The 27,747-nt window shown below is 34.3% G+C and overlaps 1 protein-coding gene across 1 annotated transcript; it reads right to left on the minus strand.

The window, feature by feature from the left end:
• Window positions 1–1,121: 1,121 nt before the first annotated feature.
• Window positions 1,122–27,747, minus strand: gwl (serine/threonine-protein kinase greatwall). Its single transcript, XM_089651087.1, has 12 exons — window positions 27,535–27,747; window positions 26,763–27,011; window positions 24,465–24,693; window positions 15,220–15,441; window positions 14,945–15,099; window positions 13,345–13,610; window positions 11,393–11,620; window positions 5,020–5,245; window positions 3,799–3,950; window positions 2,975–3,099; window positions 2,203–2,415; window positions 1,122–1,557 (listed from the first exon to the last, which is right to left on the minus strand). Exons 1-12 carry the CDS (start codon window positions 27,649–27,651, stop codon window positions 1,511–1,513), a joined length of 2,229 nt encoding a protein of 742 aa, XP_089507213.1. The 5' UTR covers window positions 27,652–27,747; the 3' UTR covers window positions 1,122–1,510.

The following is a 27,747-nucleotide window of genomic DNA, read 5'->3' on the forward strand; positions in this document are numbered from 1 at the left end:
TTTATTACAAAAAGTCTTAAAATTTTGTTGTTAGGCGATAATAATGGGTTAAGCTTTTTTTATAACACTACATATTGATTAATGTTTTTTTTTTACTATTGAAGCCTGCCTCACTAGTCGAACCACACAAATATTGCTGAATAGTGTAGGTTTATAAATAATGATAAAACACTTCCTAACAATTATTCCTATCTAAGGATTATTATAAAACTAAACTCAGAGGCTGGTTGGTACTTGGTGAGAAATATTCAAGGATATAAATATGGATCTGTGTGTTTCCTACCTCCTACAACCAGGATATCTTCAAAATCCAGGATCACTCCTTTCAATCATTAAAAAGACTCCCGTGTGGAGACATAGTTAAAAAAAGTGGATGTATGTCTAAGAAAAAACTTTTATTTGAATGCAGTAGCAAATTATAAACTATTGCGGACACAGTCAAGAGTTAAAAAACGCCCATAGGACTGGATAGTAGAAAATTTCACCCATATGGTAAAAAGAGTAATTGGTCTGCGAGGCTATCCCCTTCTTCTCCTTTGTCCCCCAGTTAGCTAAACAATCAGTTTTACAAAAGTAATTGGTCTGCGAGGTTATCCCCTTCTTCTCCTTTGTCCCCCAGTTAGCTTAACAATCAGTTTTACAAAAGTAATTGGTCTGCGAGGTTATCCCCTTCTTTTCCTTTGTCCCCCAGTTAGCTTAACAATCAGTTCTACAAAATTAATTGGTCTGCGAGGCTATCCCCTCCTTCTCCTTTGTCCCCCAGTTAGCTAAAAAATCAGTTTTACAAAAGTAATTGGTCTGCGAGGCTATCTCCTTCATCTCCTTTGTCCCTCAGTTAACTTAACAATCAGTTTTACAATTCAGAAATCTTCAATTTTCAGAAGCTGACATTACTGTTTTTATAATATGAGTTGTCGTAGAATTTAAATAAATATGCCCTCATTCCAAATTAAAAGATTCCCTCAGTATCGTCCTTGTGAGAGACTGCCATTCAGAATCGAATTGCAGCTTGAAATTATTTTAGCTATGTTTAGTTACCAGGTCTGAATAGGTACAATCTAAACTTCCTCTTCCCTAGTCTCACATATTCCCAAAAATTGGGGATTAATTCCTCAGTTCCACTGCCTACGGGCAACTGAGGCTCTTGTATAACGTTTTTAAAAAATTCCCAACAAGTACCGCCAAGTATTACACTAAACATTTCTCATTATACAATACTAAACAAATAAATAAATAAACAGCCAGATTCTATATTAAGATTGAGGTCAAACTAAGACAAGCTTTTCTCAGAAAAGCCTTCATAAAAATATTACTATGTATCAAGCAAGGACTATTACATAATATTATTATATCATCACAGCGCATATAAAATTTTATGGCAGGTTAAATATTCCTCTAGAATTAAAGATTTTAGGTCAATGGCACCATCTGGTATATGGAATCCAGCAAAGGGACTAGTTTATAAAGGTAAAACTAACACAGATAAAAGCAAAAAACACTGCCGCTGACTTTATAACTCAAAGTTTGATACATTGAGATGCTGGAGAATGTTCCGTGCTGTAAGAAAATTAAAAAATGATGTAAGAAAAAACAAATTAAAAATATCAGACATTTTTTTAAGCTATTTTTCTAAACAATATATTTTTAATAAGCATCTCATTATCTAAGGAATGGATTTGCATCGATGATACACAGAATGTTAGGTTAGGTTAGGTTGAACCCGCTCATATAAATGTTACGAAGAGCATTCAAAGCGCTGGGTTATTCCTGGAATTACCTGCCTTTTAGCCCGAAGTCAGAAACTGGCTTCAAACACTTTAAGAGTCGATTAAAAACACACATTGCTGGGCGTGTAATACGTCCATGTGAAATATTTTTAAATTTTAGAGGAGAGTGATAAATTTAAAGCAGGGAAATGGAGGGAGACAACCCTTTATTGAATACATTAATAATCCTTATCAACATAATTAAATATTATCTGGAGGTTCACCTTCATTTATCTGCTTCAAATTTGTGTTTTTCATTTTCCTGTAAAGTATTATTTATTTTACAGTGGAGGTATTACGCGCCCAGTGAAGATAAACAAAAACCAATGTAAGGCATTCTAAAGGTGCTGATAAAGTTCACCAAATATGTACTATTAATATTTATTACTAAATAATATTTAGTGCAGTGGTAATACAAGAGCGGCGGAGTACATACCTTGAAAGTATCCCGTGTCATACATGTCATCCGGGTTGGGCACAAAGGGGGGACTGGCACTGAGCTGGTTCTCCCAGTCGATGTGTGAAAACAGGTCCATCTGCTTCACAATGACAGCATCCGGCCTCTTGCTCGGGTCCATGGTAAGGAAGTTTTCGATGGCGCACACAGCCTCCGGGGACAGGGCTTCCTCACCCTCTGGCCACTCCAGGTCTGGGAAATAATTTATTGACATAGTACTTAGACCCTTCTTCCACAGGGTTACGTAAGTATTCGATACTCGAAGATTCAAATATCTTGACAACTACAGCCATACATTGCAGACATTTTGTAAACACGCCAGTCTCCCGGAACTAGCCAGGCAAGGTTGTCACGATTCATCGAGACTTTAAACATGGCGTCACTTGCGTAAGACATTTTGTAACAATGCGAGAGCTTTAGATCAATGCTAGGAACAAAACAGTCAACAGAAAATGACAGGCTATAAAAATGACTGCAGCAACTGTTTGGTTGTGAGTGAAGTTGTGAAAACATTTTAATTTTAACGTTTCGCGAATTCAATAATGTTTAGTGGAGAAGTGTGTCTCATGTTTTAAGGGAAGTGTAAGGACTGTGCGCGACAAGTTGTTTGCGACGTGAGTACACAACATGAGTATTGGATACTAGCCAGATAATTTAAATTTAGAATAAAATGAATTGCCTGTTAAAAAAAACTACAAGGTCGAACTATAATGAAATCCAAACATTCCAGTGACGTTCAATAAATACTCACTTCTTTGTAAGATGTTGTTGAAGACAGCTTGAGGGGTCTCATCGTTGAAGGGGGGGACACCCGTCATAAACTCGTAGAGGCACACTCCCATGGCCCACCAATCCACAGCTGGGCCATGGCCCTTCCTGTAATAACAAATAACATATCATATTCACATGGCCTACGTAAAAAACTTTGAAAAATTGTTTAATAATAAACAAAACTATTTAGATTATGTAGCAGATTGAGCACTTTACTTATAATAATAATAATAATATTTGGATGATTTGTATAGGGTCGTTTTTAAGCAAAATAACCTCAACAGCACTGTGTAGCTTGTCAAGTCTGAAAATTTATAGATTAATATGGTATTTTAGGATGGGGTGCAACTTACAAAAAAAAAATACCATATTAAAAATTAAATGCATTATGCTTCACCATGCAACATTACAAATTTACAAAGATAATATTCAAAATAAAACTGCACCATTTAAAAATAATTGAAAACTCAAACAAACATCAATTATCTCCATCCTAAATGTTAAAAAAATGGGACAATTCAACTATAAATATCTTGGAGTAGTACCAAAAGTATCAGAAATATAAATAACAATAATGATTTGAAATACACTAAAAACCTAAACTGAACACCTTAACACATAAATAAAGAAATAACAAACATAATAACACATCCCCCTCTACACACATACAAGCCTAGCTTTATTATTGTGCACACCTTATACATAATGTGAAATGATTACTATGCACATTGTAACATTTTTTAACAGTCTGCTCAAATGTTTTTTTAACAGCATGTTAATAAGATCTACACATTGCACACTTGCCTCAAGAGCAACTCGGGAGCCAAGTAATCCGGAGTACCGAGGATGCGCTGATCTGAAGCCTGCTGGCCTCTCCTGACAGACTTGGGGGTTCTGTAAGGCGTCTGTACTGCCACAATGCCCTTGGCTCCTTCTATTGGAGACACTGCCTCTTCCTAAAATACATTACATACAGATAAACGTACAACTCACACCCGTTAATCTATTTCGATGAATATAGAGATTTTTATTATTTTTTACTCTTAATCCCTTGGTTCTTTTTGTCTCTTTCTGTCCTTTTGTACAAAGAACACCAACAGCAGCAGAGTATTCTTGTGTACATGGCAAAAGCTGATATGAACTCATAAAAGTCTTTCTATCTCCTTTTTGTGTTACTGTGAGATGTATGTTTTTATTTATGTTCAAAAGTGGTAACACCACGCTTTGTATTTTCATCTAAAAGTTAACCATAGACACTTCCAAATAATTAAAATACATTCCAAAAAAAATTTGCTTTGGAAAGATTTGTCAAGTTGTAGTTTGTGAAGTTTTTATTAATTACTAGCTGTACCCTGCCACGCGTTACTGTGGCTCAGTGAATAAACAATAGCGCGTATTGCTTTTACGTCCAACAAATGGAGTTGTTTTTAAAAAGAAACATGTTTTTACCTGCCACAAGTGACATCTGTATAATATAAGTATATAAAAACACACGCTTATTCGAATGCAACGTTGCATCAAAATTTCGAAGCAATCGGTGAAAATTTTTCAGAGATTTAAGATTTTGAACAAACAACGATTAACATTTTTATTTATATAGATAGACAGATTTTTATGTGAAATGAAAAAAGCCAAGTGACAATAACTATAACAATATATTTATGTAATTAAATTTTTTTTAGTTTCGTATAATGTTGTATTTATACTGTTTGCAAGAAAAAAATTATGAAGCGACAAAACAATTGTTAAAAAATTCCTCTATTTTAAAATTTGTATTGCATATTTCCATTTGTTTTATTATAATCTAAAATAGTCACATCTGATTTCAAAAACAGTATTTCATTTTGAGATACATCCAAAAACAGCAAATCTATTTGAAAATGAATGTTGAACGGGTATATTTATAAATGAATCATGAATCTGAGAGATCTCAACATAAGTCGAAGACAAAATCTCCAAAGACCTCAGTATGTTAAGATATTGACAGTTTAAGTAAAGACAGATTTAACTAGCAGACGGTCTTACCATATTCATGCATCTGGGAGGAAAGCACTCTACAGTGCACGGTTGGACTTTGTGAGAAGCCAATTGAGAGAGGTCGTTGGGATTGGTGTCGTTCAGGGGAAGGTTGAAGCGGGTGGCCTTAGTCACTTTGATTCCATCGGAGGACGGGCACTTCTTGGTGGACGACACAGGGGTTGAAAACATCACTCCCGCGTTGTTGGGATGGACATCGTCTTGGGAGAGCCACCTAACAATGTAACAGACATTTTTTGATCAAGAGAAGGAATAAGATTTGGTCACTGAACCTAGCTATTTGAAGCAGCATCACTTCTGAATATTAACTGCCAGTAAACACATTGTGTTTACTGGCAGTCAAAGGTCTGTCAAAGGTCGGAGTATTTTCTAAATTCATACAGACTTTTAAAAAAAAAAGTAATTTCCATTTTCCTCTTCCCCATCTCCCTTCCCTCCCCACTACCTTCACCCTCACAACGGTTCCATGATATTTCATCAAAATGAAAATTCAACACACCTCCAAAAAGTGATGAAACGAAAACTAGGTTTAATAGTTACCTATGTAACCTATTTAACCTGGTTTTTGTTTCATCACTTTTAATGACTTCATATCACTTTTTGGAGGTGTGTTGAATTGTCATTTTGATGACATACCCGGTCACCTTAAGGCGATGCACTACGTCGTGTAATATTTTAAATTGAGCCGCTATCAATAATAACCCTTACGTAGATGGCGATAAGGTTTACATTCCCGCTTAACACCATCCGCCTGTTTTGATTTATGCAAGAAAAAAACATGGCCAAAAAGTGCCTTTTATTTTATTTTGTGTATGTTCAGGCATAATTTTTTTTTTTTTTCGATCATTTTATAAATACATAACTTAATTTGCCACATTATACAATAAAATCATAACCGAATAAGTTCGTAAGTAGGAGATTTTGAACTTTAAAGCAGTTTTCATAGGCCTTATACATTATTTTTTTCTGGGCTTATAAAAAGACTTCGATTTACTCAATAAGCTAAATTTAAAGGAATGCCTTGTGGGCATTGCCTTTGTCTCTTTTCATAGGCAACAATGTTTCCCTCAGTAGTGTAAATTGTAAATATATTTTATTCTTTTTACATTTGTTCAAGATTACTCATACTGGTTCACTTTTAATAGCTAGGTGTTTGGTTAAAATTAATTAATTATAGCATTTTAACCTAAGCCTAACATTCTAGATTCTGTTTTGCTTTTCTTCGTGTTCCCACTGATACTCTTATAACCACTTTTGTAGACAGGTATATCTGCTGTATTGTAAAACCTGATCTAATTTTGAAAGATAGGTATTTTTCTATTATGTAAACCGTACTCTAACCACTTTTGTTAATTGGGTATTTTTATTATGTAAACCCTATTTTAACCACTTGTATGGATAGATATTTCTTTGGAATTGTAAAACCTTATCTAAAAATTTGATAGATAGGTATTTAAATATGTAAACCCTAGTCTAACCACTTTTAGTAGACAGTTTTTGTAAACTTGATCTTACTAATTCAATAATACATAAGTATTATTCATTTACTTCTTGATCTAACAATGTTGTACATCAGTTCTTTAAAAAAAAACTGATAAGTTGAATATCTCTGTAAGATATTCCTCAGTCTAGGTTTACTTCTTGTTCTGTATTTTGTTGAATAAACTATTTTTATGTTAACCTGTTTGACCAAGTTAGATAGAGTAGTTCTTTTTCGCTATTGATATATATCCTAAATTCAGTGAAAGTAAGGGCTAGTTGACTACCCTAAAAGTGAAGCCTTTTATTGGCAAAATTTCCTATTGAAGGAAAAGTATATATATATTTTTAATATGTTTGTGTTCTATATTTTTTAAGATGCTCCCCATGTTAAGATATCATGAGAATAACAGGTCTGAGCTTCTGCCAGTATTATCAAGACCCAGCTCCTTCAAGCTGAGGGTGCTTATGGACTCCTTATTCTCGTACCATCCTACTATTATTGTTCCTTAGTTTATCTAGATTTAAAAGATTTAGTTCTTAAGATGATGTTTATAGCTACTAAATATTACTTTCTGATAAAATTTCTAGATACCTGTTGGAGCTATCTTCTAGTTAGTTTATTTTTATGCTTAAATTTCGGAAGCGTAGATTTCATGTTTGAGGGCAAACATTTTCGCGGGAAGGGGGAATTGTTACGAAAATAATTCCTACTGTCAAAAATAATTATTTTCCTGACTTTACCTGGCCAGTGAAAGAATTAATTCACAAGCTTGTATTTGTACTGGCAACATTTTTTCGGTGAATTTGGCAGAGCTCCATTTCCGGCAGGAAAAAAGTTTCACTTTTGGAATTCTCGCAGGCTGGGGAACCGACGAAGATTCGACTATGTCACTTAATTAAGGCGGCTTAACCAGCAGGACGAGAATTCAAATTTCGTTAAAAGACGGTCTCGCGATCGGACGTTATTTAGACCGAGACAGAAATACCGAATACATTCCGCTGCGAGCCGTACACTCGCGCGGCTGACGAAAACTACAGCATGGTTCCGATGAAATAACAATTATTGTTGTTGAAGTTGTAGCTTTCTTCCTAATAAGTAGTTACATACATATTTGTAAATTATACGTCGGAGTGCGTAAACATAAATAAATACAAATGCAGTTTGTTGACATGGTAGATATAAAATATGTAGGTATATGAATATGCATTTAAAAAAATTTTCAAATATTTGTTTAATTTTTTTTTTTTTAAATATTTTACATGAGTTTTCCAAGGGTGAGTAAAAATCTTTTGTTTTACTTATTTATTCGTTTTTCCGAAAGGTATTACCGGTAAGTTTAATTTCTAATACTTATCTTTATAGTATTACTTGATTTGATATGTATGACATTGAAAAGAGGGTTTATTCCTTACAACTGAAGTAGTATATTATACATTAAAACTAGGTTTTATTTCCAACTATTTTCTACGGTACCTACCTACATATGTAGTTATGCGATTGCATAATATTGTATCGCTTTCATGTATTTGTTTTCATAGTTAACGGAGCGACCTGACTCGTCTAATGTCGTCTTATGTCGAAATGTTATTAAATTCACGAGGTAAATTTCGATTGAAAAATCATAGGTTAGTATGTCAAAAATAACCTCTTGTTTTTTCCTAAAACAAAAAGCTCAATTCACAATATGACATTATGAAACTGACAAAAAGTAACACAAAAATATTAAATATGTTGAATTATACCAATGTATTAGTGAATTGGACAGTAAAATAGAAATTATGATTTGAATCGCACATCACGAATCGAAATTCATTTGGTTCGTTGCACTTTTTGACCACCAATCACAAACAGTTTCACCTACTTTGGCATAAGTTTCAACATTTATACATGAAACATCGATGTCAGACATAAACTCCTGATAGTCCATAGTTGATTCATTTCCCTGGAAATTAACTCTTTGCACGCGGCCGTATCAACTGTTGTTACGGCAAAAAGTCTATACTCACACGCGGCTGTATCAACAGTTGATACGGCAACTTTGACGGCCGATATTCCCGCTCTCTTTCGTCATAAATGTATTTCTTGCTCACTTGGACATTTGTAGAACTATCACGATGCTGACATCTACAAGAATTTCTCAAAAATAAAATTTTATTTCATAAAAAAAGATCGATAACCAAGTGCGCCTCTTCGCGCCTTTTAGTCCTTTAGTTTACATTTTTGTCAACGGATGGCGTTAGTACTAGTATGTCATTCACAACTTTTCATAACTAAGAATGATAAGTGATCATGTGTCCCACTTGTGTCTATAAACACAGTGGCCTAAGTACACACACACCGAGAGTGGTTTATTTATGACGCCGAGTGAGTGGCGGGACCACATTCAAAAGATACGGTACGTCTTTGTATGAAATTTTATGTTTTTGTTTTTATAAACATCTAAGAGTGTTGACACACGAGGATTTGTTTTCATATTGTGGAGAATAATCTGTTCTGGCTATATAGTCCAATAAATCATGCCAGAATGCTATAATTTGACATTTAATTGCATGCATAGGTATTTGAAAATATGTACCGCGTACGGGTATAGATAAAACGGAGCATATTAACGCGTTCAAAAGGTTAAACAACACAAAATTATCGCCAAATGTTATAAAAAACATGTGCTTATTCTGACTGATTCTTTCGAACGACCCTGTAGCATATAAGTACGTACAATGTACACGGATAATTAAATATTACTAACCTTTGTTTTTTTTTTAAATATATCTCCCACGTACGTTTTTGATTTCGTAATTTGTATTTTCTAATAAAACTTTTGTTCCAAGGATATTTTCCTCCCCATTTTTAAGCGAGGAATTTCTTTAAAATGATATTAACTAGACCGGCGTGGAATACACGTCCGCTTGCCGCCCCGTCGCAGCGGAGAGTGACAAAATTAGGTCTTGTGAGAGTTAATAAAAATGCACAAACGCGAATCGAAATCAATTACTATTATATACCTTAAGAATATATTTTTTGGTCATAAATTATTTCTAATGTTTCAATAATGTCTTGGTTAATTATTTTTGTAAAAAAATCTGAACTATACCAATTTGTAAGACCATAAATAAATAGTCCAATTGAGGGATTTTCGTCACAAAACGCGTGCTCCATAGACATATGAATATTAGTAGACCTGCCCTAAGTGATTAAAAGCGTATTATCCCCACTCCCCATACCGGTTCCATTGGAGCCGGCTGGGCTCGCGTATGGCCTCAAGTGAAATTTGAAAACGTGACGTCATCATTCTTGTGCGAACTATGGTCGAGGCATCATCGGTTCATTTTACGAAATAACACGGCAAAATGTTGACTTGTACTATGAAAACTTGTAAAAATAGATGTGAAAAAGAGAATAAACCCAATTGTCGTATTACATTCCATATATAAGCATTATTTTACTTTATTTTAAGCATATTCACATCGTATAATATAGATCAGTTTTAGAAACATATACTATCACATCGAGAAACGTCTGGACGCGAAACACAAAGCTGGTTGGTTGCTGGGAAGTAAATTATGAACATTTATAAAAGTGTCTTAACTAAATACTTAAACGAAATATTCGACTCTGAAAATAGAACCGAATTTTTTTGCCGAATTTGGACTTCGCAAATTTGTTCATAATGTGGCGAGTAATTTGCGCTCCCATGTAAAAATGTCTATTCATTCAAAAGCAGATTTTACTTTTAAGAAGTAAATGGTGATATTATAATGCGAGATGCCTATTTACTGTCAGATTGATTTATTGACGAATCACAGTCAGCCTTACGCCCTTCGTTCTTCAACAGTTGATTTTACCCCTCGCCATTATCTTCTCGTCTATTAATTCCTATGTCTGTGGCGTGCTCGGATTTATTTATTAGTAATTTTATTTGAAATAAAAACAAAATTCTTCTAACTACTTCTAATAGATAATTTATAGATTGTTTATACTGTATTATTATATGATTTGAAATATTTGTTGTATAATACAAATTCACCTTTGAAAATGCAACAAATCTGCGCATCGTCCAACGGTAACACTTTATTATGATATGAAAATAATATTATTTTTCAAAATTTAACATCTTACTTTACAAGATAAAATAATGATCTTTAGAAATCAATTTGTGTTTTTTTCTAGAAAAGTGGCCTCAAAAATGCCAAATTTCTGTTTCTTTTAATTTTTCGGGCCAACCTTGTTGGTAAGGATGTTTATGCTGTGTGTCAAAGTGTTATTTTGGAGTTTACAAAATGAATACTTTTTTTTGTCGAAATGACTAGTGTGAAGTGACACTGGAGGTTTTTGCTTTGCCCTCCCAAATCGAAAACCATCTGCTGTTGGAGATGATAAAGTTATTAATTGTTAATCAAACGGATACGCGGTTGTTGTCAACTATCTTTGGGTATGGTGTTTATTAATGTATAATTTGTCCATGTTTAAATATACATTGTATGATCGCTCCAAAAAGAATCTTTTATTTCAGAACAAAAGTAGAACCTTTTCCAATAACAGTAAAAGCTGCCATCTCCCACATAACCCGAGAGGGTCTCAACAACCCGGCTAATTTCCAAACGTTACAAGTATATTTACATTCTAAGGCAGTATCACATTCATTGATAAAATGCATTGCATTCTTATAGTTTTGTATTAGTGATCGACGAACCGGTGGATGCAATCTGCTAGCCATAAGATAGATCATTGTAGGAATTTATTATATATTTATACAGTGCCCATATCGATGATTTTTCACAAAAACGGCGCTATACAAATATCATTATTATTTCGATTTTCCTTTTGTGGTAGCTTGGCAAGTCTTTGTGAAATAATTTGTAAAAAAAAAAAATTATGTACCTTTTCTTCAACACTCCTTTGAGGGGATTAACGGCCGTGGGGCTGAGATGCATAGCCTTGCGCTTAGGCGTGCAGTCGTCGGCCAGCTCCATGACGAGGATCTCCTGCGTAAGGCCAGTGTGCTGGTCCCCGATACCGGGCCGGGTCAGGAAGGCCACTCGCTCGCCCGCTTCCTCATCTGACAGGTTGCCGGTGTCGTTGGTGCGCATGCGCTTGCGCTTCATGCCGCTGGAGATCAACAAAACAAAATAAACGTGACAGAACAAATAAAAGGTAAGAAAATTACACAATGAGTAATGAACGACCAAACTAAGCTGTAAATATGACATATTTAGATTCTGACGCAAATTTTGCTGGAATACTCGCCACAACTTGTTGTATTGTCAAGCGAGTTGTTCAAAATCTGTATCTGAATTCACTCTTGGTATGAGCAATCCGCTATATTAATATGATGGATGACAATTTGGACGTATTCTTTGAAACCTACAGTAAGTTTACAAGATTTTTAGCACTACATATTAAATGTATCAACGGTAAAGGTAAAAAAATAAAAAAATAGTGTATAAACAGTAATTTTGTAATATTATGTACATCTATCTATCTATATAAATAAAAATGTAATTAATTATTATTTTTTTGATAAATTAATGTTTTAAAGACAAGATTTTATTTATGCATAGCACAAATTTATTTTTTATCTTTTTTTATCAGGAGATTTTTTCAATGTGGATGAGTGTTTCAGGCGAACAATTATTGCTTAAAAAAATAAAAATGTAATTGTTCGTTTGTTCAAAATCTTAAATCTCCGAAAGTTGTTCTCCAATTGCTTTGAAATTTTGACACAATGTTGCATTCGAATACGCTTATGTTTTTATATACCTAAATTATATAGATGTCACCTGCGACAGGTAAATACATGCTTTTTTTTTTAAAACAGCGTCATCTATTGGACAAACATGTTTTTTTTTAACAACAGCGCCATCTGTTAGATGGTAAAGCAACACACGCTATTGCTTCTCGATCTATATAGACATACTGCGAGTGGTTTATTTATGGAACAGACTGAACCACAGCAGCTCGTAGCGGGGTACAGCTAGTAGATAAATAAATATAACTGTTTAGTATTGAAACAGTTTTGGATAATACCTACTATCATTTCCCATCATATACTATCATATCTACTATCCATTCCCTTCCTTAAAACAGCCTTACCCACATTGGAAAGAAGAAGATGATTTGTTGCTTTGTAAATTGTCGCAAGTCAGTACATTCGTATTTGTGTCGGCAAGCAGTTGCGTTTGTTATGTCGTCATGAATTGGAGTCGCACATTTACATGCTTTGTGCTCTGTTTTGCAAATTATCATCTCGTTTTGAAGGACATTTTACCCTGTGTACAGTGCCAGTTCGTCGATAGCCATATTGCAGGAATTCATGGGAATTCAAGGTAGGCTGTTTCCATCATTCCACATTTCCCGTGATTTTCAAACCCAATTGAATGTGCTTTATATTTTCATCCTTGTTGATTTGGTTTACAGTCCATTCCGTGTAATAGAATACGGTTCAATGGCGGTGATAAAGAACTTTTATTCCACTAATCTCAACTCGACTCTTGGAACATGTCATATTCTAGTTTTCTTCATAGTGAAGCATCAAAAACACTGACAACCTCCGGCCTCATGAAACTTACACTATATCTGTCTGAAATTTTTAGGACAACACAATTATTCTCAGTTTGCAAATTCGTCAAAGTCATTTTCATCGCGAAATATGGAACTTTGTAATATCCATTTAGCTGCTGAAAAATATGTCAGGACTCCATATCATTAGTTCCGTACTTTTCAATTCTTAGGGATGATTGAAGAACATTAATTGAAAATATGAGATAAAAAATAGTTTTGTTATCAATAGCTAGAATCTAATATAAGTTAGAATGCATCAGATTATGAATTACCGATAATTATCCGGCCTTTTGAAGGGTCTTATCCTGCTGAGCGGCGAAGTGTCGACGGCTTTTCTGCGGGCGAAAGCGGGCGAGAAGACGGAGGACTTCTCCTTGAGGCACATCTTGCAGGAGCTGGCGGAGGAGTTGTTGGCGCTGGAGCTGGCAGTGTCATCGGTGGGCTGGGCCGCGCTGCTGTTGACCTGCGAGGACACGTCTTGCGATGTGTTCGAGGTGGAGCTCTCGCATGTGTGGTACGAACTCAGCGTGCTGGCATTCTGGAAATTTTAAAATAGAATAATCTTGGGTTCATACGTTTCCCCTGTCTTTACACCGTACATATAGGGGTGCTTTTGTGCAGTGTAACATAAAATATATACAAACATATGTACAAGGTGAAGTCCACAACTTCTGGGGGTGATTCTGCATGATAGTAAAAAGTAACTAGTAGTTCAGTGAACAGTGGATCTCGAGTCAATAAATCAAAAACAAAATTACCTGTGAAATCATAAGATTTGTAAGTCACTTAAATATCTACCCACTTAATTATAAACCAAATATATTTTTTCCAACATTTTTTCAAATTGGGAATAATACAATTTGTCCAAAGAAACGTCACTATCAACTCAATTACAATTCTTTTTTCAAACTTTCTTCAAGCAGGTAGGAACAGTGGAATCCCGTTAATTGAACCCAGATAATTAGATAAAATGCATATTACGTAATTTTTTTATCTATATATATATAAATAAAAATGTAAATGTTCATTTGTTCAAAATCTTAATTCTTCGAAAGTTCTTCACAGATTGCTTTGAAATTTTGACACAACAATAAATTTGAATACATGTGTGTTTTTATATATTATATAGATGTCACCTGTGCCAAGTAAAAAGGTGCTTTTTTTGAAAAACAGCGCCATCTGTTGGACAAACATGCTTTATTTGAAAAAAAGTAAGAAGTAAAAGCAACACGCACTATTGTTTCTCTATCTGCACAGACAGAATGAGCCACAGCAATGCGTGGCGGGGTACAGCTAGTACAAAATATTTTTTAATACAAAATTCGTATTCCGAAGATAAATTCTGCGCAGAAAAATCTGTAACTGGAAAAAAATTGATTTTTGCAAAAATAAATCATATAATTTTATAACTCTGAATCTGGTGGCAAAAATGTAAAATGTTGATTTACGCAGTTATACATCGTTCTATTTTGTACTATTATTTTGTGAATCTGAATCGATTTACACTGGGATGTCGTATTTTTTTCAATTTACTCAAATATCAGAGTTTGAAGGGCCGGCCTGAGAGTAATCGGCTGAGAAAATTCGATTTATTACGGAAATATGTCTTCAGTTAAAGAATATAGCGGTGCAGGTTATAATACTTTTTTGTTGTGATGATCTTACAGGAATTTAAACCGCTTGGAGCCAAAGGGATTATGGTACCCATAATACAAATTTGAAAAGGCAAAAAAGAATTGGGGAAGAACTGGTTATTAAGATCTGTTCACTAAACATTGTTACATTACTGAATGGTATTTCACTAGAGCGATGGCAAAAGAATATTTTTGACAGGAACAAAATTAAAAGTAAACAAATAGATGAAGAGCTTACCAAATGGCTATGAATGTTGGGTGTGTGGTCCAGTGACATGTTTTCAGCTGATTGGAAGGGCATAATGCCTGACATCCTGGAGCTGTTGATGGATTCTCGACTGATGAATTCATTCACTATGCTGTTCTTAAAAAGGGAATTGATTCCGCGTTTTGCTGAAACAGAATATGTTTAATCAATTGACATCACAAGTTTTGTATCGAAAGAAGGGCATTTTTATACCCGGTTGAAAAAAATTTCAAAACAAGAAATATTTAAATTTATGATCAACTTACTGCTCTCCTCAAGTGTCTGAAGCAGATTCTCGCTAGGATCCATTCCCATGGGGGAGCCCATAGACAGGTTGGAGCCAAGCGAGCCCTTCAAGCCCCCGGCGCCACCGAGCCCCAGAGGTCCCCCGGACCCAAAGGATAGGTGGGAGGTGAGGGACAGCAGCTGCCCGGGAGTGCGAGCATTCAGGTTGGGGGTGCAGTTCATCAGGTCCGACATTTCGAGATCTGGAAAATGGAAAAGTGTTACTTAAATAATATTTCAACAATTTGTACTGTTTTTATGAAAAATCACCTCAAGCTTTTGATGAAATTACTGTGTATTTAAATAACTTTACCTTATGCCCCATAATGATTTATTTATTTTCAACGTGAAAGTTTAATTGAGAAGTACAAAATACTATATAATCCAAACCACAGGGTGACGTGGGGGGGGGTGGTTTTGGTTGGAAAACACAAGACGTTAACCATTGAAGAAAACCAGTTGTTTACATATTGGTCTAAAATTAAACAGTTTCTATGTGTTAATGAGCAGCAATTATTCTTATCTTCAAACAGGATGCATGGGAGCACTAATGAACCAAGAAAAATAACTGAAATTTAATTACTATGGTTAAATTCCATTTGACACATGATATGTGTCCAGTGATAAACTTCATAAAAGATTCGGCAATGTAAAATGTGTGACAACAGAAAGATATTAATTTCCTTAATGATTATGTATGTACATCCTTCTGCTGTCCTGTACAGCTTGGTTTTGCAAAGAAAGGAAACACATTATTTAAAACCATAGATAAAACATGTAATATTATTGATATCTATATAAATGCTTACAACCTATATACAGATTTATGTGCTATATAGAGTCTAAGTTAAAAGATTCTGGCAAATGTCAAACTCCCAAATGTTTCGAAAATCCAGCTGTTGATAAAATATTCCAGTGTGTATTATGAAAATTTGTTAAGGCGAAATAGGTAGACTTGACCTGAAATTTGGCATTTTTGAGGCCAGTTTTAGACGTATGGACACTTTTCTAGAAAAAAACACAAATTGATTTCGAAAGATCGTTATTTTATCTATTAAAGTAAGATGTTAAATTTTGAAAAATAATATTATTTTCATACCATAATAAAGTGTTACCGTTGGACGATGCGCAGATTTGTTGCATTTTCAAAGGCGAAGTTGTATTATACAACAAATATTTCAAATCATATAATAATACAGTATAAACAATCAATAAATTATCTATCATATGTATGTATAAGAATTTTGTTTTTATTTCAAATAAAATTACTAATAAATAAATCCGAGGACGCGTTTTGTGAGGAAAATCCCTCAATTTGACTATTTATTTATGACCTTACAAATTGGTATAGTTGAGATTTTTTTACAAAAATAATTTACTATGATATTATTGAAACATTAAAAATAATTTTTAACCAAGAAATATATTCTTAAAGTATAAAATAGTAATTAATTTCGATTCGCGTTTATTGTTTGTTCGTTGTTTCTGATTACCCCGGCGCAAGCCGAAATTTTATCATTCCCCGCTGCGACAGGGCGGCGAGCGGACGTCTATTCCACGCCAGCCTACTTGATAACATTTTAACGAAATTCCTCGTTTAAAAATGGAGAGAATAATACTATCGGACAAAAGTTTTATAAGAAAACAAAAATTTCGTCATCAAAAACGTACATGGGAGAAATATTTGCAGAAAAAAAAAGGGTTAGTCATATTTAATTATCCTTGTACATTGTACGTACTCTATATGCTACAGGGTCGTTCAAACGAATCAGTCAGAATACGCATATATTTTTTATAACATTTAGCGATAATTTTGTGTTGTTTAATTTTCAGGGAAAATAATCACCTACCGACGAATGATTGTGATTCTGAAGCAAATATTGTCTCTAAAATTCCGTCGGTATGTGTAATTTACATTTATTATTTAAATAGGTAATACAGGGTGCGCCAGAGAAACTTACTTATTTGAAAGTTCAATAAAAACAAAAGCACTGTAGTTATTGTTGTAATTCTTTTTTTATTTGAAAATGCAATGTACCAAGTTTTTTTTCATACTGTCTTAAAAATTACATCTTTTAAATGGCGACCCTCATCGCGCATACACTGGTTAAGTCGTTTTTTGAAGTTTTCGTCCACTCTTCTCAGCATATTAATCGGAATATTGGCAATAGCATCAGGAATGTTGTTCTTCAGGTGATCTATGGTCCGTGGTCGATCGACATAAACAAGGGATTTCAAATAACCCCATAAAAAAAATCACATGGAGTCAATACCGGAGAGCGCGCCGGCCATGGGAGATCGTCTCGGAGAGAGATGAGGCGGTTGGGGAAATGTTGTCGCAGCAAATTCATGCCCGCTGCTCTCTAGACTACAGCATAATGGCAACTGACGAGAATGGGAAACAAACTTGGGGACGTCCTCCAGATGCGCCCCATCCCGCCCCTCTACTTGCCCAACTCAACGGTCGGGAATTTTTTCAAATAAGTAAGTTTCTCTGGCGCACCTTGTACCTACAATATATTGTGAATCATGGATATTATGGTGACCGAAACCGTCAATATCGGGGTATTTATAAACTAGCAATTATTCCCGGCGTTACGCGAGTTACACGCACAAAACCATACCCTTGTATACATGGTGTCGGGAAACGCGTAGTATATTACTGTGACCGATTCAACTCTAATTACCGCGGTAATTATAAACAAGCATTTACTACCCGGTGTTGCGCGATTTACGCGCATGCAACATTACCACGTGTACACGGTGTCGGGAAACTCGTGGTGAAATTACTGTGACTGAAACCGTGAATATCGCGGTAATTATAAAATATCAATAATTCCCGGCATTACGCGAGTTACACGCACAAAACCATACCCTTGTATACATGGTGTCAGGAAATGCATGGTATATTACGGTGACCGATTCAACTGTAATTACCGCGATAATCATAAACCATAATTGACTACCCGGCGTTGCGCGAGCAACACGTATGCAACAGTACCTTGTACACACGGTGTCGGGTAACTCGTGGTAAAATGTTTCCAGTCATGGATTCAACGTTGGTATAAGTATATCTCTAGTCAAGCACAGTACTTCGAAGGAGATTAATTCCATTTCCATGTAAACTATTTGTAATAAAATTTTCTTAGTTACACATTAAGCTGTACAATTCTGTTTCGAAATCTTCCTCATATAAATATATTTAACTGGCTACAAAAGAGCAGGCAATGCCGCATTTTAGTCTATGCGTATATGATTCCCGTCAAAATAACGGTTTTGATTCGTGATGTGCGATTGAAATCATGTTTTTGTTAATAATTTCTATTCTATTGTCCAATTCCCTATTACATTGGTATAATTCAACATATTTAGTATTTTTAGTGTTACTTTTTGTCAGTTTCATAATGTCATATTGTGAATTGAGCTTCTTGTTTTAGAAGAAAAAAAACGAGGTTATTTTGATATACTTACTTTAAGTATTAGAAATAAAACTTACTGGTAATACCTATCTTACAAACGGATAAATATGTAAGACGAGAGATTTTTTACAATCAAACTTAACGTTAATCACTTTTGTAAAACCTATGTAAAAAAAAATTTAAAAAAAAACAAGTGAATAAAAATATTTGAAAAATTAAAAAAAAAATGTTTATTCAAATACCTACCTATTTTGTACCTACTATGTCAACGCACTGCATTTGTATTTATTTATGTATTTATTTATGTTTCCGACGTATAATTTACAAATATGTATGTAACTACTTATTAGGAAGGAAGCTACAACCGAAAATTCAAACACAATAATTGTTATTTCATCGGAACCATGCTGTAGGTTTCGACCGCCGCGCGGAGTGGACGGCTGGCAGTGGAATGAATATGGTATTTCTGTCTCGTTCTAAAAAACGTCCGATTGCGAGACCGTCTTTTGACCAAATTCGAATTCTCGGTCGCTGGTTAATACGCCTTAAATCAAACAGGTTAGGTTTTTAATTGTTCAGATTATAAAGACTATACCTACTGTATAGTAAATAAATTATGTTGAAAGCACAAGTACATATCGTCACCTTAAAGCAATAGTGGGATATCTTCGAAAAATACACTTTTGAGATAAGTATGCAGTTTGATGTAAAATTGTGAGCTCTACATGATGCATTACTGGGATATTTTGTAAAAAAAAAATACCAGTGTTACAAGTAAAATCTCAGTATTAAATGTTCGGTCACTCAGAGCAACACTGAGATATTTATGTTGTCCCACTGTTGCTTTCAAAAGGTAGTTTAAAATACTGAAATAAATTCATTGTCTCACTGTAGTTCTACAATTTTCAACAAGTTGGGTGATCTTGGAAGAGAAACATAAAGAAATTGAAGGTGAATACTGGTCAGGAGTATGTAGCAAAGTCAGGAAAGGTACGCAGAGCAAAACAAATTAAGCCTGTACTGTGTACTAATTGTAAATACAAATGTTCTGAATCTGTTTTGGAAGTTGATCGATTAAAATATTTTAATATTTATGATTCCATGAATGCTAGCTAATAGTGGTTATTATTTTGAGAGAGATGGACATAACATACGTGTATGTAAGATTATTTTATGGCAACCTTAGATATAAGCAATAATACCATAAGCACTGCATTAAAAAAGAAAACAGACAGCTTCCTGCAAAAGGATGATTTAGTTTTTTTTTTGTATTAGGCAATTCACCCTAAAAAGAGTACTATGATGGTGTTATGAATCACATCAACAGCTTTATTAGAGTGGAATCGCACTAGTGTCGTGCAGGATCAGCTCGGATCTCCAAATATCCAAAAGATGTACAATTTGTACAAATAGAAGTGTGTCTCGGTTGGTAATCTCTATGTTACACACTCTACATACAGGAAAATATTCAATACCAAATTCAATATATATTTTTTTAAACCAAAAAAGAATCTTTGCGCATTTTGTGTATATTACAACTATAGTACTGCAAATGAGAAATTAGAAAAAATAATAATATTCTGAACACATTCAGAATGTAAAGCTATCTCGACAAGAAAAAGATAAAAACATTACCAAGACCACTGATGATACTGTAGTTGCCATTTATGACTTTCAAGCTGTTATGCTGTTGCCGAATGGCAAAATATATATTTTTTTATAAGAGCAAGTTAAACGTTATAACTTCTGTATTTACAATACCAAAACGATGCGGCATGAGGGTGTAGCTGAAAGAGGCGCAATTGAAATGTTTACATGCGTGTACACATTTTTAAAAGACCTTTGCCAAGGGAAACGGGAAGTGATCTTTTATTCTGATAACTGTGTGGCACAGAATAAAAACAATTTTTTATTTTCCATGTACATGAATGCACTATGAACACTTGATATTCAAATCATTACCCATAAATATCTAATTGTTGGGCACTCAGAGAACAAAGCAGACTCCATTCATTATTGCATCGACAGAGAAAAGGTCAGGGTTTTAAAACAAGGCCTAATATTTATTCCAACGGAGTTAGCGATGATCATAAAGTGTTCCAAGAAGAATGAACCTCGTTATAAGTTAACAGAAATGGAAACAACGGACTTCATTGACTGGAAGAAGGTATGTGAGAAGACTGAAAAAAAATTCTCAATAAACATGGACAAAAATAAATGTATTTGGAATAAAGTTAAGATTTTACAGATCACTAAAGATGAACCATCAAGAAGAAAATAACGATGAAGGTTCATTGTAGGTTTCCAGGGAATCAACATATATTTGTTTTATTTTTTTGTTCTTAAAGTTTTCTGTAAAAAAATTTACATACTTTTTATTCTAAAGGTTTTCTGTTATTTTTGATATAGGTATACCTACTTTTTATTCTTGGTTTTCTGTTAATTTTGTTACTTACATAATTTTATTCTAAGGTTTTCTGTTATTTTTGTCACATACGCTTCTCATAAATAAATTTATAAGCACAAATATTTTTTTTTTTCATTTTTTTTCCACCTTACAATACATATATATAGGGAATATACCCATACAATAGGGAATTCTCGTGCATTTTGTAAATAATTTATTTCAATAAAGATAATTATTTTATTATGTGCCTCTTTTTTTTTCTTTTTTTTTAATTGCATTTTCAATTTTTTGTAGTTGTTTTAAACATTGCATGCTATTTCGGCTCTGAAAACGGTCATGCGCCATCTTGACCGCTACGTCACAAGTGCTACGTCACACCTTTGCCGCCATCGCCGCCTGTCTTGCTTGTTGCTGGTTAAACCAAGAGGATCAACGCATTGATGAATTGCATCTCGCATTATTCTCCCTTTTAAGTGTTATTCGTTGTGTTTGTGGTATATTTACAATCCACATAGTTATTACTATTTATTTTACCACTTTTTGACCTCAAGTTGCAGTTAAATATTGTATTATACAGTGGTGCCTCACACAACGAACGCCTCGCACAGCGAATGCTGCACACAACGAACTTCCTTTTCGTTCATTTCACGATTCATACAACGAACTTCGCTTCACACAACGAACTTCGCTTCACACAACGAAGTCGCCCGATCTTCTACGATCACTGCCGATTAATTGCATCCTCCCGCGCAGGCAGTCGTTAGACTCGTTAGTCACTGCGTAGTACGCTTAACTTACGCACGTATCGCAGCAATCGTTCTTCATTACGAATTAAATCGCACACGTATCACGGCAGTCGTCCTTTTAAGATAAACTCAACATTTTTTTTATATGATGGGTTTTAAAAAAAGCAGGAAGGTGATTTCTCTTGAAATGAAACAGGAAATAATTAGAAGGAGTGAATGTGGGGTAAAACAGTGTGACCTCGTCAAAGAGTTTGGCCAGCAGGATCCAAACAGGATCAACGACCTGTACTCCGATACTCTTGTCCGTTATTTCCGGCAGATGTTGAAGAAAAGAGAGAAACAAACGACTTTGGACAGGTTTTTCACTGCACCATCGGCGGAAAATGGATGAAGATGTGCAAGATTCGATTATTTCTTAAAATTAAAAAATGTGTGTTTTTTTCATTATGTTTTTAGATATATCTAAATAAAAATAATAACAAAAAATTTATCTTTTTTTTATGTCATCTTACCATATTTTATGCTACAGAACGAATTATTTTTTTTAACATGTATTGTTATGGGAAAACGCGTTTCACATAACGAACTTTTCGCATAACGAACTTGCTCGTGGAACGAATTAAGTTCGTTGTGTGAGGCACCACTGTATGTATAAAAGTAAATAAACAAATGTGTTGTGACCTAACCTACCTTACATGACGTTAGCTGTCATTCATTCGCAATGGATGTAGATGTTAATAAACGGTTTCCTAAGAGGTGGTGTTTTGTACCGTTGTGTACAAATACAACTGTATCTACTCCAGAGAAACACTTTGTACATGTGCCAGTTGATATCAAGAGAAGGAAAGCATCAGAGTCTATCAAAACGAAAAATTTCTTACATAACCAATAACCATATATATATGCGCAGTATTAACTTGGGTTCAAATTTCAAAATTTTAAAACTAAAAATAAAGTGGTTCGTCACGTAATTATTTTGATAGGAATATTTGCACAAATTTTAGCGTCAACAAATACCATTATTTTTTTTGTAAAGAATGCAAGGCTGATGATGAAAGCAAATAAAAAGGGATGCTTTAGATATGATAGTTTAGATATGTAGTGCGAATGAACAAAGAAAGGAGTGTAAAGCGAATATATGACGTGAATATGAATGGTAAAGAAGTCGGGGACGTTTGAGGAAGTCATGACACAATCAAGTGAACAAAATACTCTACATAAAAAAAACATATATACGTGAGATACGATGTATGAATGTGAATGAAGCAAAGAATGTGTGTAAAGACCTAGTTTTTTATTGGAAGCAACACGAAGTCAATCTATACTGCACAGCTATTTTGTTGCGTGTAATACGTGTAGGTCAACGCCATCATCATATCCACTCGAGGAAGATTTGCAGACGTAGCATTCTGAAATCCTTGCTCGGCCTTCGGCATCGCAAATCTAGCTAGCACGCTGCACGCACGACAATAATACGGGACAAATCGTCTCTACTAATAAACTAGGCTAAATGATAACGAATGAAATAACAAAAAGAGACCTACACGGAACTAATAAGAGAAGTCTTGATAAAGACTGATTGTTAACAGCAAAACGGGAACGAAAATAAAGCGAGAAGATGACGGTACGATTTCCTAATGGCGAAACACAGCTAAAGCAAATAGGTTTGCAGGATCTACTCAGGCCGGTCAACCGCGACGTCATCGTTCGCCCTTGAATGCTTGACCAATCACCGGGCGTTCTTAGCTGCATTGTAATATTTCGTTCGCGCCTGTTTTTAAAGTCATTATAACTTTAATAAATGATTTTTGAAAATTATAAAAATTATGTATTCTTGTGTCTGAAGTGTTTCTACATATGAATAATTAATAATAAATGATTTTTTGGTGTGAAGAGAATTCCCTATTGTCGTATTGACAAACTATAGGAGTGAGTGGGTGTGTACTGTTGAAAATATATTTATGATTATAAACAGCATGGAAAAACATGCAGAATTAAGAATTATTAATTATTTTAAGCAATAATTATTAGACTGAAACAGTCGTCCACATTGAAAAAATCTTCCGAAAAACAATTATTAATTCATTTATCCATCTAAACTTGTAATATTATTACTATGCTACACTGAGATAATTTGAGATGATTACCAAACACTCCACGCAACAGTGAGATATTTCCAGATTTACGTATACTTTATCGAAATTAGTATGAAAAAATTTATTATTTTTCTATTATTACAATTTTGTGTTGATGTTAAATAATTTACCTCTCTTATACCACATCATTAATCTGCAAGATTAGTTAATTTGATGCTGCTAGAGCTCACGCAAACCTAAAAGTCCTATTATCTCAGAACAGCATTTTTTAAGATATCCCACTATTGCTTTAGGTGACGATATTGAAAATGCCAGATGATCGAATTCCCCTTATAATAGAGAGGGAAGAGGTACAGTTGGCCACCCCAAGCAAAGTTGGAAGAAGAAATTGGAGAGGCTGTGCCAGGAGAGGCTGGGTCTGTTATGGATGGAGGCCGTGAAAGTAGCGCAGGTTAGGGACAACTGGACGAGTCCTGTCGAGACGATGGGTCCTGTGGATGACCGGAATAGGACAAAGAGAAGAAGAAAACACGTACAAATAACATAATAATATTATACCTCTGTGTATTTCAATCCTGGAGAGTCCAAAGTCAGTCAGTTTGACATGGCCTTCCATAGTCAGAAGCATGTTGTCTGGCTTGAGGTCCCGGTGTACAATGTTATGGAGGTGAAGGTATTCCAGAGCCAGGATGACTTCCGCAGCGTAGAATATAGCCATGGACTCCTCCAGGAATCCATACACCCCAATCAGGGACTTCAAATCGCCTCCTACCATGTACTCCATTACCTGGAAAAACATATATTACCAATAAACCTTGATGTTGAACACTTCCACTTCTCTTTCTTTTTACCCTCCCTCACTTCAGCGTCACAACATTCTTGCCAAATGTTTCAAGGATGATGTCCCTGGTGAACTTTATTAACCCGGAGGCTGCCGTGCGCATCTATGTTTGATTCAAGATTCCGGGCCCTCGCTGCCGCGCGCAATCATACGTGATTTTAATTTCATCTTGCGATATCTCGGAACTTTCTGTATAGATGGCGCAAAACTCAGGCTTAAAAAATAATTTGAACCTTTATCTAGCGACATCTCTACACAGATGTGACAAATGATTTTGTTTATATTATGAAAGACCTCGTCAAACTGGAGACTACAATATTTCCCCTCTCAGTGTTTGAATTCCCCGCGCGCGCGTAGTTGTGTTAGTGTATCACGTGGTTCCTTCTTATCTCGACGGTTCGCGAATACTTAGAATCTGCAACGAATCGTGGTTCTAACGTTATTATTTTAACAAATTGTTTTTATTAAGTGGTCATATTTTTAGTGCAAATAAGTTTTGTGGTAATCAACATGTTTTGTTTTTTTTTTAAATTAAATAAGTTGTTATATCCGCCTTTCGAGTGAAAAAGTAATAATATACATTTTATTTTAATTATCTGTGTTTAGAAACTAATTATTGTGTTAATTTGTCGTTTTTCCTAATATTTTTTTTTGTGACACACCATTACGTCTGCTTTCAAAAGAGGTTGTAAACATCAAAACAATCCAAGCCATACAGAGCCTGCCATGTTTGTGCGAATACAAAACTTAAACAAAGGCGCAGAAAAATGGCTCGATATGTGTTCCCAGTGTAATGCGGCATTGTGTATTCATTCATTCTTGTTTTAAAGTCTACCATTCGTATAAAAACTATTAACATAAATAATACGATAAGAAACTGTAAATAAAAGTTTAATAAATAATTAAGTTTAAAACAATAATATTATCACAATTGTATCGTGAGAAATTTAATGGTGAGCCGTTGCAGATGTCCCACTTCGGAGACGTGAATACTGATATTACTATAGTATGTCTGTATGTGTTGGTGAGATTACTGATTTGATAATGGCGGCGGGTCGAAGTTTGTTGATGTTTCATAGATAGTTTTTATTCGTCAAATAATGCATCAATTCATAAAGATATCTTGTTTAGACTTTTCAAAAGTGTAACGTAAACAAGTTTTTTTTTTGTTTTGGTAATAATTTACAATCTCTAAGTGCTGAGGATAATAAATAATGAGGCAATGTAAAATATTCTAAAAATCCTTGGCGTGGGAGTATCTGTCTTGTGTTTACTTTCGGGCAGCAAAAGGGTTAAGGGGGCTTGCCAGAAGTCAACAGAAGTCAACAGAACAAGTTTAAACATTTAAGAAAGAAGAAGATTAGTGCTTATAAAAACTACACAGACCAACTTCGTTTGAACAATAATTTTAAAATACACATGACACGGTTATTTGGCAGATTTTATTTTAAAAAACACTTTGTTTCAGTTAGATAATAATGAGAAACAACTATTTCAGTTACTGAAAATGGAAAATAATGTATTTTGATAGTATTTTTATTTGTCAATAAAAAAAAAAGATAATTTTACGCCTTTTCTTCAAGGCATGTTTTGACATTATAATATTAAATAGGTTTTTTGGCTAGTTTATTTTTATTTTTTTAATTACCAAATTAAGAACCAAATAACCTAAAATAAGCGAAGAAAAAACTAAACTTAAAACTTTCACATCAATAACAATGGCCGCCAAGCGGACAACTAATTTTAATTTTAACAAAATAACTATTAAAATGCATTATTTTCAATTTTAGGAAACTGAAATACTTACTTCTCATTACTATCTAACTGATACACCGTGTCCAAATTTTCTGTATATTTATCTAAACACTAACATAGTAAAATTTAAATTTAAGAAAGACAACATCCTGAATAAGCCAATAACAGTATCTTCCATTAATGAAGCATGCATTACGGAAGTGTACATTCTTTTGAATTGTTACACAAATTAAAATGTTTAAAGTAATGATGAAACTTACAAGATAAACAGAAGAAGCAGACTGTAGGGAATAAAACAATTGAACGCAGAAAGGGCTCCGGGACAGAGCCAGGGCATTTCTCTCCGTCACCACCTGTGATACCATATTCTTGTGGATCATTTCCGACTTCTTCATCACCTTGATGGCGTACAGGTGGTCAGGGTTGGTTTTCTTGTAGCCCAGGAACACCTTCCCGAAGGATCCCCGGCTGATTGGCTTCACGATGCAGAAGTCCTGGATTTCAGGTGTCTGTAAAAACAAATATTAATCAAATAAAATCTTTTTTTATTAGTGTTTGAAGTATTAGAATTGAAAAGATATGGATTTGAAGTATTAGAATTAAATGGAAACATACATAATATAGCATAAGGAAAACAGTATTATGTAAAAAGTTATGCATTATTAACTTCGAGAATATTCTTCAAAGTTAGAATAAAATTATAGTATATAATACATGCGTCTACATCTTCGAAAGCAGTTGGTCATCGAAATATTCCTACATCTGTGTACAAAAAAATCAAGAAACTTACAGGCAATGGTTAAATATAGCTATCCATTAAGTTTTCTAAAAACTGCTTATAAATTAAATAATGAATAAGTATGTCTAACAGATCGCAGAAGACACAAAATATCGTTCAGAAATTCACAAAAATACATATCACGTTATAACTGTTCGCAACGTTAAATAATATAATCATCGCTGAGACAGACAAGAGATTAAACAGCAGGGAAATGAGAGGTATTACTTATTTAATTCATTGAAAGTAGTTACCTTTGTGGCAGCCGAGTTATTCTTCGTAATCGTGTTCAATTTTTGTAGTATGACACTTCCAACATCTTCCGATTTTAGGGGAGTTGCGTTTTCTTTACCTTCACTGTTATTCTCCATTTTGACAACACGATCTCGTTTATAAAAATTTGCAAAATAAAGCACACCCGAACAGTTTTCACAAAATTTGAACACAATTTGACAAATGGCAGTTGT

Source organism: Hesperophylax consimilis, chromosome 3 (genome assembly GCF_061612785.1).
Source record: "Hesperophylax consimilis isolate HC1 chromosome 3, BYU_Hcon_1.0, whole genome shotgun sequence".
In the NCBI taxonomy this organism is placed as follows: Eukaryota; Metazoa; Arthropoda; class Insecta; order Trichoptera; family Limnephilidae; genus Hesperophylax; species Hesperophylax consimilis.

Bases quoted from the DNA above. Each gene is read 5' to 3' on its own strand.
- gwl (XM_089651087.1), bottom strand. From the start codon at position 27,651: ATGGAGAATAACAGTGAAGGTAAAGAAAACGCAACTCCCCTAAAATCG. The intron at 11,621-13,344 runs GTAATTCATAAT...GTTGATCTCCAG, and splicing joins AAAAGGCCGGATAATTATCG to CGGCATGAAGCGCAAGCGCA. The intron at 5,246-11,392 runs GTACATAATTTT...TTACATTGTTAG, and splicing joins AAAGGAGTGTTGAAGAAAAG to GTGGCTCTCCCAAGACGATG.